The 12694-nt window shown below is 35.3% G+C and overlaps 2 protein-coding genes across 2 annotated transcripts; both read right to left on the bottom strand.

Moving 5' to 3' along the window:
* Window positions 1-6840: 6840 nt before the first annotated feature.
* Window positions 6841-8924, bottom strand: LOC144961844 (uncharacterized; the record flags this gene model as incomplete). Its single annotated transcript, XM_078894896.1, has 2 exons — window positions 8546-8924; window positions 6841-8022 (listed from the first exon to the last, which is right to left on the bottom strand). Coding segments are annotated over exons 1-2 (1347 nt in total), but the record flags the coding sequence as incomplete, so codon positions are not given.
* A 371-nt stretch (window positions 8925-9295) lies between these two features.
* LOC144961843 (uncharacterized) lies at window positions 9296-10114 on the bottom strand. Its single transcript, XM_078894895.1, has 2 exons — window positions 9959-10114; window positions 9296-9499 (listed from the first exon to the last, which is right to left on the bottom strand). The coding sequence occupies exons 1-2, from the start codon at window positions 10103-10105 to the stop codon at window positions 9356-9358; spliced, it is 291 nt and encodes a 96-aa protein (XP_078751021.1). The 5' UTR covers window positions 10106-10114; the 3' UTR covers window positions 9296-9355.
* Window positions 10115-12694: the final 2580 nt, after the last annotated feature.

Below are 12694 nucleotides of genomic sequence, written 5' to 3'. Positions count from 1 at the left end.
GCATCCATGGCATGTAGATTTGCGTCACCGCCGATCCATATGGGTGAAGATTTCAAAAAGAAGAAGAACGACCTTTTTTTCCTCGGGGAAAACATTTCGAATTGATAACTAACTTTTTCTTGGAAAAATTTACGTCATCGTCTCGAAATAATTCAGCCTCAGCCAGATATTTTTTATTGGGCAATACCAAATGAAATTTCGATCCCCAATACCTTTTATTAAGGATAGATTTGGCATCACAGAAAAACATAATATTATGTTTCTTCAAGGGAATAACTTTGAAGAAAAAAAAAGAAAGACAACAATGAAAAGTGTTGTATCTTGTCTGTTTATATTTATTGGTTTTCAGTCGTCTAGGTTTTCGTAGATAGCTGTGTGCCGTTTACATTTTCCTTTGGTCCGGCAATGAAGAATGTTTTTATTTCATTTCCTACCTTACATTACATGATATGTCAAAATCAAAATTAACAGTATTTTCTTATTTTCTTATCTGCTCACTCCCCCACCCCTTTCCTATAAATGTTAGCGTCAATAAAAGTCGGTTTCAAACATTGTCAGATTATCCTATTTTAGCGATCTATAAACTTCACGACTTTAGTCCCAGGAAAACAATCTGGCATCTGGTGGGCGTATTAACCACATGATCGAATCGGCGGAAGTGACTAACATAAATTTGCACTCGTCCTCTCTTCCGTGTCTACACCATCTTGTTGAGCTGATATCCCAAATTCAGACTCTTATAATTAACGGAATTCAAGGACTTCGGCGAGTATCAACATCAATATTTCACAGTTAGTACTATCTTAGATTCGACACGTTTTATTTTCGTATTTTTATCTTCTGTTTAGGACGCCGTTTACTTGGGCTGCGGATATTCGGATTCGAGTCTGAATATTCTAGTCCCCTGTACTGTTGTTGTGGCTGTGGACTGTGGTGACTCACATTCACACTCACCACAGTTCAGTGTGACTATGTATTCGGACTCAAATTCCAATGCCCGTTTGCAGCCGAATAGACTTCCATGGCGGGAGACCTTCCATAAGCTACTACATCCCAAGTATTCTTGTTCTAGTAGGGGGTTTGGGAGGGGGGAAATTTTTTTTTTTAACGGCAACGGACTGACTATTTTCACCGTACAGTGATAACAGCCTGACAGACTATTTTCACCGTATGTATTAGCCAGTCAGAAGCCAGAGTACTAACTGTGACGTATGTGCCTCTTCTGCATCCAGACCATTAGAATTCGACCCGACATCATTTTCTTCCTGCGTGCAGATCAGTTAAAAAAGAAAAAGTTTGCCGAGAACGAGGGAGGCCTCCCGAGAGCTCCTCGTTATAGTTATAATAGAGAGCTGCGCCGGTGTTACCAATACTTAGCTTCTATAACCAGGACAAATCATTCGTTTAGACAGAAAAATAAATAAAAACTTACCGCTTACCGTCAAAAGCAGTTTAGATTTGAAGATGCATTTGTTTTCTATCAAAAAACATTCGGTAATGGACAATCCTTGATGAATTTCAAAAGTTGTGTTGAAATTATATTCTAATCGCTTTCATTTTTAATTCCTCGCGAAATCGTCTGGGTTCCGTTTCTGTTATCAAGGTTCCGCCTAGCCAGGCAGGGTTGCCAGATCATTTTTGAGTAAGAGACCAAACTAGCTATAGCAAGAGCCCAGATTCCTCGGCAGGAGCCCAAACACCACCAAACCCACCTTAGCCTCGCGAAAACTCTTTAGATTTGTTAAACAATTTAGATAGGATAAGGAAAATTCGTATATATAGAAGCATTAGCAAATGCAATCTGTGGCGTTAGCACGTGTTGCATTTAGATATTTAGATTGCCAAATAAAATAAGTTTTACCGGTACCAGAGTAAAACGATATAACGGGGAAAGTCAGAGGAAGCCAAAAAGTTGGTTACAGGAGGCCAAGTGGCCAAACCAAATGCAATTTGGTGCATTAGTGCAGTAAAAATTGGTGCGCAAAATTAGTTCGTAGCGGATGCGAGACTGCGTGCGTGTGTGTGTGTGTGTGTATGTGCGTGTGTGTGTATGTGTGTGTGTGTGTATGTGTGTGTGTCTCTTTCTTTTTTTTTTTTTGGGGGGGGGGGGGGGTGCGTACACGGTAACGGGGCATCTCGCCTCAGGATCTACGTACACGTAAACTGATTTACCGTTGCAACACATGCAATAGATGGTCCTCGCTGTCGTGACCGCGCGCGCTCGTGTGTGTGTGTGTGTTATATTTTTAAAAATCAAAACAATTTTAACCATTATTGGCGAGATTCCATCTTACACTCCCCAAACTCCAGATCTTAGTCTTAATGTTATCATTAAAAGACAAGCTTTGCGATTTATAGTTTAATTGAAGCCCGAGTCGAAATATACTCTTACTACTGCTCTCTTGGTGGAAACGATTTATTCTGCATAAGCAATCTGCAGAAAAAAAAACTGTCACTGTAAAAGGTTAAATTTCACGAAGTACGCTCCGTGAACACCGCTGTAACATTCCTTTGATCTACATCATCAGGCAACCCATTGTTTCTTTCATCTTTTCCCATTCCCCCTTACTATCCCCCATCCCCGCCTCTCTCTCTCTCTCTCTCTCTCTCTCTCTCTCTCTCTCTCTCTCTCTCTCTCTATATATATATATATATATATATATATATTATATATATGAGCCAAGGTCAAAAGGTGCCAATTTTTTTTCTCAAAATAAAAGTGACATAATAGTCCATTTATGTTTCTATATGTGTAGCAAAAACCATGTACTTCATGAATCAAAGGCCCTTTAGATAACTTTAAGGTCTAACGCAGCATAATATCGTCAACAATACCTATAGGTTGCTGGTGTCACCTGTGACCGGTGACACCAAAATGAGACAAAAAACTCAATAACCAAATGATTTTTGTTGAGTATCAAACTTAATTTAGTAAGTTATAGACAAAAGGACACAATCAACAACAATCATAGTACAATAATGTTACCAACTATTGGAGAAAATGTTGCTTTTTGGTGTCATCGGTCACAAGCAACATAGAATGCAAATATATTATTTCATAAAAATGTTTGTACATTAACAACAACAACAATATTGCATATGCTTATTACCAGCAATGTTCAGAAACTTTTGGAATAAAATGTTGGGAAATAATGTGACCAAAGCATATGTTATTTAGCGACATTGTGTCACTTGTGACATTTGACCAATGACACCATTACTTATGTCACAAGCAATACCAAATTGCAATTTCGACAATATATCATTAATTTCAGCCAAAACAGTGTAATAACCACAGTTAAATATGGAATTTAATAATATTTCAGAAACCAAAGACTTCAAAAATAGAAATATACATGGAAATTAGAGCATCTGAATGTGACTTGTGACATAAGATGTCACAAGCAACACCAAATCGCACTCTCGTCCATAATGTATCATTATTTTCAGTCAAAAAAGCACCTTAACCTACTCTAAAATGAAATTCAATAATATTTTAAGAAACTAAATACTTTCAAATTGGAATTATACTTAGAAATTAGTAATACCATTGTTCCTATTACTTTGGTCAAAATCGGAACTAGAACGCAATTTTGCCTCAATAAATCAAGCATAGCAACTGAACACATGTAATATAGCCTGTTAAAATGTAATTCAATGACATTTCAAGCTTTGAAGAAAAAGAAAACAGAAATACATTAGAAACTTCAAACTTAAGTGTCACCTGTGACATTTTAACCAATGACACCAATGGTCACAAAAAGTACCAGAAGTCACACAAACACTAGATAAATATCAGCCATGGTAATGAATTCATGTAACCATCCCGTAACATCCGCCCTACTGCTCAAATCTGCTAGTTTGTAGTAATTTAGTGTGTTAATAGTAAAACAAATCAAATTTCTTGACAACCCTTCTTTTATCTGGATTCGTCAAAAGCTTGAGTTTTGTCTTTTTCTTGTTTGATACAACCCTGAAACATAAAAAATTAGAATTACAAGGAAATAATTAATTGTGTGAAAATCACAGTCTTATGTGAGATGTCATAATATCATATTTGTAAATAGAATAACAGCTGAAAACATAATTTTTTGGTGGCACTTTGTAATATCCAATATCAAGTGTTGCTTGTGACAATGTAAAATAGCGATGACACCAAAGTTCAACTTACCATTTCTGCCAGGAGCCACGCTGGAAAGGCAAATGAAAGTGCTGCACTTCAAAGACTGGTAAAAAGGGTGGATCAAAATTGCGAATCGCATTTAACGAAACAAACTTCCACGTGTTCACGCATGCCGTGTTGCTTGTGACAAATGACACCAAAACCAATAAACCTCAATATCGGCAAATCGGTATACATTTACTCCAAGATTTGAGTTCAGATAGTAAATCTATGCTTTTTTCTCATAATAAAACATTTTATAAACATTAAACATGAGCTTTAAAGTTTCGTGTCAAGTCTTAGTATTGTGCTGTGTTTGATGACACCAAAGGTCACAAGCAACACCAACTTTTTAAGAACTCTATATGAAACTTAATCAGAAATGTAATATACTGCAATTGCGTGTAAAAGTAAATTTTGACTTTATACTATTAGTCAAATTTCAATCACGTGAGCTAAAACATCACATTTAATTTCTACATGATTTCTAAAAAGGTGATGCGTTGACCTCGTTTTAAGCACATGCCAAACAGCATTCAAATTTCACTTTCAAGTTGTTTATTTCATATTTTGTTGAACAGAGTATGTTGAGCTATCTCATTTTATCTCTTCTTCATATTATCAATTAATTACAAGCATTAACCCAATGAAAACAGCCCATAATTAAGTAAAAATCAAATTTTCTTAACACTGGTATCAGGCGGGCACCTTTTGACCTTGGCTCATATATATATATATATATATATATATATATATATATTATATATATATATATATATATATATATATATATATATATATATTATTATATATATATCTATTTTATGTCCTTTGCACATGCGTAGCCATAGGAGCAGTTATATACGTAATTGAGCGAATTTATACAATTGTTATACAACACATTTTCGCAATTGCTTGCTATCCTTTAGATGGTTTACAGTATTGTAAAGTACTTTTGCCAGACCCATCCCTGTTTTCCTTACATAAGACAGGTCCCTAGTAAAACCAAATTGGTTTTAATTTATTTCAAAGACACAAGGGCAAATTATTATATAGTGGAACAGGATAGACCAGCTGTAAGACATGACAGGTCTGGCCCACAAGGAGAAATAAAAAAAAATATATCCCTTATGAAGAGGCACGTTCTTACAACATACTATAATAATATGATGTTTTATGCCACATTAGGCAAAGTTCCCAAAAAGGATTTTTTAAAACTGTCTCACATTGTCCATACTTAAAGAACATCACATAGTCTGATATTTTTACTTTTTGGCTGATATTGAAACTGAATAATAATATTCCACCATCAATCAGCCAATTTATACTCTTTAATAATTCCTTTATCGCATGAAACATGCTTGTTAGAGCTAAATAACCATGTAGCTTATGGATTTTAGTTTGTGTTTTTATTCATTAAAAAAAATATTCTTACGGCACTTGCAACACATGAAGGTAATATCAGCGCCAGTAAAAAGTAAGAAAATGGGATTGTAGAAAGTTCTAGAATTACAATTAAAGCACCCAAGAGAAAGTAAGACAAAGGGGAACTGGGAACAAATAGGGATCAGATGTAGATTCCAAGAGCATACCACCAATGTACTTAGATTGAGATCCGGACACAAGCATAAGATCCAACAAAGAGGAATACACTCAAATGCTTACATTATACATTGAAACAATGAAAAAAAAATCATCTTTCAAAACAAGAACTTTGCATTTGACTGTTTCCCTTCCGGCCAGGGCCAGGACAAAACCAAGTATCCAAGACAAAGCCAGAAAGTATGTTTGAAAACAGATGTAAGGGGATAGAAGACACATTGTCTCCCTGTCCGCTATGGGAGGTCAAGAACCCCACCCAGTTAGTGTGTGTGACCAGAGTAATATTTTTAAACTTAATCATTTGTAATTTGAAGAAAAAAAAATCAAAAACTGATTATTTTACAAACACACCCATAAGTTTGATGGTAAACAAGACTACTAACCAATGAATTCGTTGATTACATCTTTATTCATTGAACAAGATAAAATATTGGAATAAAAACAGGTAATGGAAGAAACAACATTGTTGCACTGTATGCATAACGCTAGAAAATAATAAAGAACAATCCTGTAATTGACTGTAAGCCAATATAAACAAATACATATTAAAGTAAAGGTTCTTCAAGTGGCCCAAAACGATGCCATTAAATTCATTTTCAAAAAGGAAAGGCCTCTAGTCTAGTTGCACTGGTGACCAGTTGGTGACCACTTGTTAAAAGAATATGAGGAAAAATATGTTAACCCTAAGAACAAAATTAATTTTTTTTTTATTATTAATTTTTTTTTTTTTTTTTTTTTTTGATTGATGATAACATTCCAGTAATCTAAATACAATATTTGCAAAAAAAATCCGTATTGTCTATATCATGTTTGTTTAGTGAATCCCAATTTATTCCTGTATTTGAAATACATTTTTTGTGGTACCATCTGGGGCAATTATCACACCCCAGCCATTGGTCAGCTTCTTTAGATTTATATTTATTTAAACATACAGAACACTTGTTGGTTACCACTTTATTTTCCTTCCCCTTTGAAGCATCATTCTCTTTCTTTTTTTCTTCTTTCTTCTTCTTTCTCTCCTCTTTTTTCTCTTCTTCCTCCTTCTTGTTATTTTCTCTCTCTGCCAGGAAGTCAACTGTCTCAGCGCTGGTAAGAGCCAAATTTGGCAAATGAGCCCTTTTTCTTTTGTTTCTTTGTTTATTTTTCTCTATCCTCGGCGTTTTTTCAAGTAAAAAGTTACCAACTGTTTTTTTGCTTGAAACAGGAATTGATGTAACGCAAGAGGTAGGCACATTTCCAATTTCAGATGCTCCTAATAAGATGAGTTGGCACTCTTTCCAATTGTTATAAAGAACATCATCTAATACGTCGTAGCCTTCCTCAAATCTACGCAGATATTGTGTTTTCATTTCCTCTGTGATCATGTTCTCTATCACTTCAAGAATAGTCAGTGGTGATTTGGGGGCTGAGCCATTAATCACTACAGTGACATGTCGTGATACCGGTCGTGGTGGTGGTGGTGGTGGTGATGATGATGGTGAAGATGAAAATTGAAAATCTGATTGTGGTAATGATGATGATGATGATTGTTCACATGGTGGGTTTGTAGTGGTAAGAAGACGTGCAGACTGCATCTTCTTGGTGCTAAGCACTGCCTCTTTATCGAATGGAAAGAGACCAGCGTTTTTAAAACCTGCTCTGGCCAGTTCTGGCTTGCATGTTTTTGTGTATGCAGAACCAAAAACAAGTGCAAAAGCATTCTTTGTCACGGATAATCCTGTATTTTTGGTTTGAAATTCAGAGACAGCATTTTCCCAGTTTCGTTTCATTACAGAGAAAAAATTTAAATCTAGTGGCTGGATTAAATGCGTCGCGTTTGGTTGCAGGCAATACAGTATAATTCCATTTGCCACACAAAAATCACTTGCGCGTTTACTTTTGTGAGTACTGGATCCGTCAACAAATAATAAAACGGGGCGGTTTACCGTTTTCACACACAACATTTGGGCAAATACGTCCTCTAACCATTTGACAAATAAATCGCCTGTCATCCATCCATTTTCACTCATAGCACCCTTACAACCACTAAATTGTTCTTCTACGTCCACCGTTTTCCGGACTCCAGGCATTATGATCATGGGGCTTGTATAGTCCCCGTCTGCAGAAAAACAGCACATAGTGGTTATTTGTTTATTTGAACCTGATGTAGTAATATATAGGTGCTGATCCTTTTTGCATGCCTTAGGGGCCAAAACCTTCTTCGTTTTAATGCAGAGAGGAAAACCTGTCTCATCTGCATTAAATATGCGTCTTGGATCCTGTAACAGAAAAGTATTTTTAGATTAGATAACATAACTACAAAAGCATCAAGGGTTATAAACACTAAAGATTCAAACATAATGAAAGATAAAGAATAACATTTTATCAATGCTTTTTATTATGCGAATAACTATAGAAGGTTTCTTTGAAAATTGTTTGTGTGTTAGTAAGAAATAAAAATATGCTTAAATCTTGAAGAAATGTGGTTGTTTGCTTCCTATTTTGGTGAATGTGGTTGAGCAGTTTGAAACCATGGTTAAGGTGTTGTACCGATTGCAGAGTTTTATTCATTTCATTGTCTCGTTAATACTTGCATTGCAATTTAAATTTTATATAATTAGTGCTCATTAAACAATTCAATATTTATGTTCAAAATCCAATAATAAAAATATTTTACATTTATTGTTTTCAAGATTATCATTTTATTTTACACTAATAGACTATATTCTTGTGTACAAATCAAATTTAATGTTCAAAGATGCCATTGTATTGACAAACATATTAGTATGAAAATTCTAATACCTGTAGGATATTAGGATCCTCACTTTCAGCAATGTATCTCTCCAGGTCGTTAAACCACGATTCAATGCATTGGGGGGTTACTAGGGCCCTCTCTATACCAATGGCACACACTTTTCTTTCTCTTAGTTCTGGGTGTCGTTTGAGAAAACGACTGTACCTTTTCATGGAGTAAAATAGTAAATAATGGCATTAAAACTACTACTACTACTATTTATTGTTATTATTGCTTCAATATTGATAATGATAATAATAATAATAATAATAATAATAATTGTACTATCACTACTACAACCACTTATGATAATAATTACAACAGCAACAATAATGATAATGCTAATAATAATTATAACAACAACAATAAAGATGTTCTTCATATAGTTTTATGCAATTATCAGCATAGAGTTTCACACGATAATCAGGTGGTGTTACAAGACTTAATATTATTCATAAACCGCTCATAAATTATTTTTATATTTTGGAATTCTGCTAACAAAGAATGTTTCTATTTATCGTAGTAAAAATTTTAACAAGATATATTTATATTTTTTTTACAATATAAATTAATTATCAGCGGCGCCTTTTTTCTTTCTTTTTTTTCCACACACCCACACCCACACACACACACATATATATATATATATATATATATATATATATATATATATATATATGAATAGATGAGAGAGAGAGAGAGAGAGAGAGAGAGAGAGAAGAAGAGAGAGAAGAGAGGAGAGAGAGAGAGAGGAGAGATGGGCGGGGTTATGTTATGCTAATTGCTCCATTAAAATTAATAATTCCATTGCATATGACTCACCAGGTTTTGCCTGGCATATTGTTCTTGAATCTTTCTGTTGGCTCCTCAAGCTGGTTTAAATATTCCTGTACGGCTGCAAGGAATTCCTTTCTTGATCGGCCAAAGCCACACCTGGCCATATATAGGAGCCATTTACAAAACTATAAAAAGGAAGAATGAAAACAGAGACAAATGTATATGAATGTTATTTATTAATTAGAAATTATGTTTTTAAAAAAGCACAAATCGATGATTCAAGGTTCAACATCGTTTTAAAAATTTGATGATTAAAAAGGGCCAAGACTATTGTGCATATTTCTCTGATTTCCACAAACATGATGACGGTATCCAACCTCTTGTGATAGTTGTAGCATTCAAGTCTACTGTAATCTATTTATTGTTAGTAATAAGGAGGGGGGAAAGCCTATCTAAATTTATACAAGTATAAAACTGATGGAATGAGAAAGCCCTCTCATATTTTGCACTCAAGCCAATTGGGCTGCAGTCCAGCATCAGATTAATTAACTTCTAGTTCATTTGAAAATTTACACAGTTGACGTCATTACTATATGGAAAATGTTTATTGTAAGAAAAATTTGAAATTAAAAAATTGTACTCACTGTCGACTCTTCTTCAGGAGTCATTTTTGTTCTCCTTGGTTTTTTTATTTTCAAGGGTCGTTTCCCTTGCTTTACTTGTCTCAGTATCTGTCGCGATATCTTATAAATTTTAGAAGCTTTATTTTCTGAAAGGACTCCAGAATTCATAAGAGCTATGGCTGTTTCCAAATTTTCTTGTTTTTCCTCGGTCATCTTACTTTAAACCTGTAAATACAGTTCAAAAAATGATCCTACAACAATAATTTGGTATAAAACAATGGGTTCTCTATCTGATTTCATTGTATAAATTTAGACAAATTATTACAGATAAACTAATGTCAACCAAAATATAATGACATGGATTAATCCCTCTTCAACATAGACTACACGGCATTGTTAGTTGTGGCTATGTGTCTCATATGCTCTCAAACGCCAAGAAATGTTATGCATGAATATTGTCCATACAGGTTAGAGTAATTGAAGATAAAAGATACAACTTGGGACAAAGGGAAGATAAGATTGAGGATAAATAATAAGAAGATAATGATGATGTTGTTATGAAGAAGAAGAAGAAGAAGAAGAAGAAGAAGAAGGAGGAGGAGGAGGAGGAGGAAGAGGGGGGGGGGAATAGGAAGAAGATGATGATGGTGATGAGGAGGAGGAGGAAAAGGAAAAAGGGAAGATAGGATGAGGATAAATAATAAGAAGATAATGATGATGAAGAAGAAGAAGAAGAAGAAGAAGAAAGAGGAGGAAGGGGGGGGGAGGAGGAATAGGAAGAAGATGATGATGATGAGGAGGAGGAGGGAAAGGAAGAAGGGAAGATAGGATGAGGAGAAAGAATAAGAAGATAATGATGATGATGATGATGATAATGATAATGCTGATAATGATGATGATGATGATAATGCTGATAATGATGATGATGATGAGGAAGAAGAAGATAATGATGAGGAAGAAGAAGACGATGATGATGATGATGACGATGATGATGATGATGATGATGATGATGATGACTATTAAATCGACCACTACGTTTATTATTATTGCTGAAAAATTCTTATTTTCATTTGATCTTTCTCTCCAATAGACTCGTAATGCTTTTAAAAAAATCACTTCATTGTCTAACTTCTTTATTTTATTTATTTTTTTAATATGCCCTTTTATTCAATCAACTTGACTGCTGTGTTGTGGACCCTAGTCCTCTATACAGTTCCAAGAAATAATACTCACGTTTATCTGCTCCAACGAAAAATTCTTCCCTCGACCGGTCTAAATGTTTGTAGCAGACGTCAAATTTCTCAAAACGGTCACGTGACAGTGTAGAAACAAAACCGGAAATGAACTAATGCTTATTTGCGCAGTTCCTTTCAGTCGTGTAAACAACAACATGTCGCACCCAGTCGATTCAATGAGTCTAATAAGTCTGGTATAATTTAACGAACAAAAGTTCTGAAAAATCAAAATGTTTCTTAGAAAGGTGAAAATTGCTAGTTTTTGAAACAGAGGTAGGTTTTTTAAAAAAATCTTTATATTTTACGTGAATGCATGCTCAAGGCGAGTTGGACGTGCAGCGGAGGTTGGTCGGCCAAAGGCGAGGCTCTCTAGCATTTCTTTCAGTTTGTATTTTCACTTTGGACCTTTTGTCAGACGTTTATTTATTCAATTTGTCATCATATAGAACAAACTTTGATAGATTTGTGAAAGTTTAAAATTTCATAATTTGACCATTGTTTTGATTCTCGGCCACCATTTTGATTTGTGAGTTATTGAAAGGCAGTGCAAAGCAGTCCTAGGGTTGTTGTTTTTTTTTTCCTATTAGGAGTAGTTAAAGATACTAGGTTGTATTTTATCTTAGGAGCGAATATTTGGCATGATGAGCTTTCGGAAGGCCTTCCAAAACTATAATAATACAGGCGGATTCATATTTGGTTACAGTTACCGATGAAGCTTTCCAATTTCGTGGCGGCGATGGGGTCTCGAACCCGCGACCTTTCTGGTACAACAACAACAACTGGCCGGGGAGGGCGTGGCTCTACTGTATGAGTGTATGAGCTATTCACAAATCGAGAAAAAGTGATTTCAATCTCTATGTCTATCTTAGCCGCTACCCCCGACTTCTTGAGGTCATGGGTTCAACACAGACAAACGCCGCAAAGTTTGTTAACTACCAAGATACCATTATCACCGTACGGTGAAAATAGTGTGTCAGGTTATTTTCATCGTACGGTGAAAATCGTCCACCAAGATATTACCGTACAGTGAAAATAAGTCTCCCACACTATCACCGTACAGTGAATATAGCCTTCCACACCGTCATAGTGAATATAATCTCCCACACTTTTATCACCGTACACTGAATATAGCCTTCCACACCATTATCACCGTACGGTGAAAATAGTCTCCCACACTATTATCACCCTATGGTGAAAATCGTCCACCAAGATATTACCGTACGGTGAAAATAGTCTCCCACACTATTATCACCGTACGGTGGGAAATCGTCCACCAAGATATTACGGGACAGTGAAAAAAGTCTCCCACACTATTATCACCGTACGGTGAAAATCGTACACCAAGATATTATGAGACAGTGAAAAGTCTCCCACACTATCATAACCATACGTTGAAAATGGTCCACCAAGATAATACCGTACGGTGAAAATAGTCTCCCACACACGGTCATGCTATTATCACCGTAGTGGGAAAATAGCCTGACAGACTTTTTTCACCGTACGGTGAAAATAGCGGCTTCCT

This window comes from Berghia stephanieae, unplaced genomic scaffold, assembly GCF_034508935.2.
Source record: "Berghia stephanieae isolate SIO BIC M18660-M18661 unplaced genomic scaffold, UCSD_Bste_1.3 scaffold438, whole genome shotgun sequence".
NCBI classification, from domain to species: Eukaryota; Metazoa; Mollusca; class Gastropoda; order Nudibranchia; family Aeolidiidae; genus Berghia; species Berghia stephanieae.
The sequence above is the reverse complement of the archived record's forward strand: the minus strand, read 5'-3'. Positions and strand labels throughout refer to the sequence as shown.

Excerpts from the sequence above, each read along its gene's own strand:
- LOC144961843 (XM_078894895.1), bottom strand. The coding sequence starts at position 10,105 with ATGAATTCTGGAGTCCTTTCAGAAAATAAAGCTTCTAAAATTTATAAG. Across the intron at positions 9,500-9,958 it reads CTCCTGAAGAAGAGTCGACA|TTTTGTAAATGGCTCCTATA; the intron begins GTGAGTACAATT and ends TCCTTTTTATAG.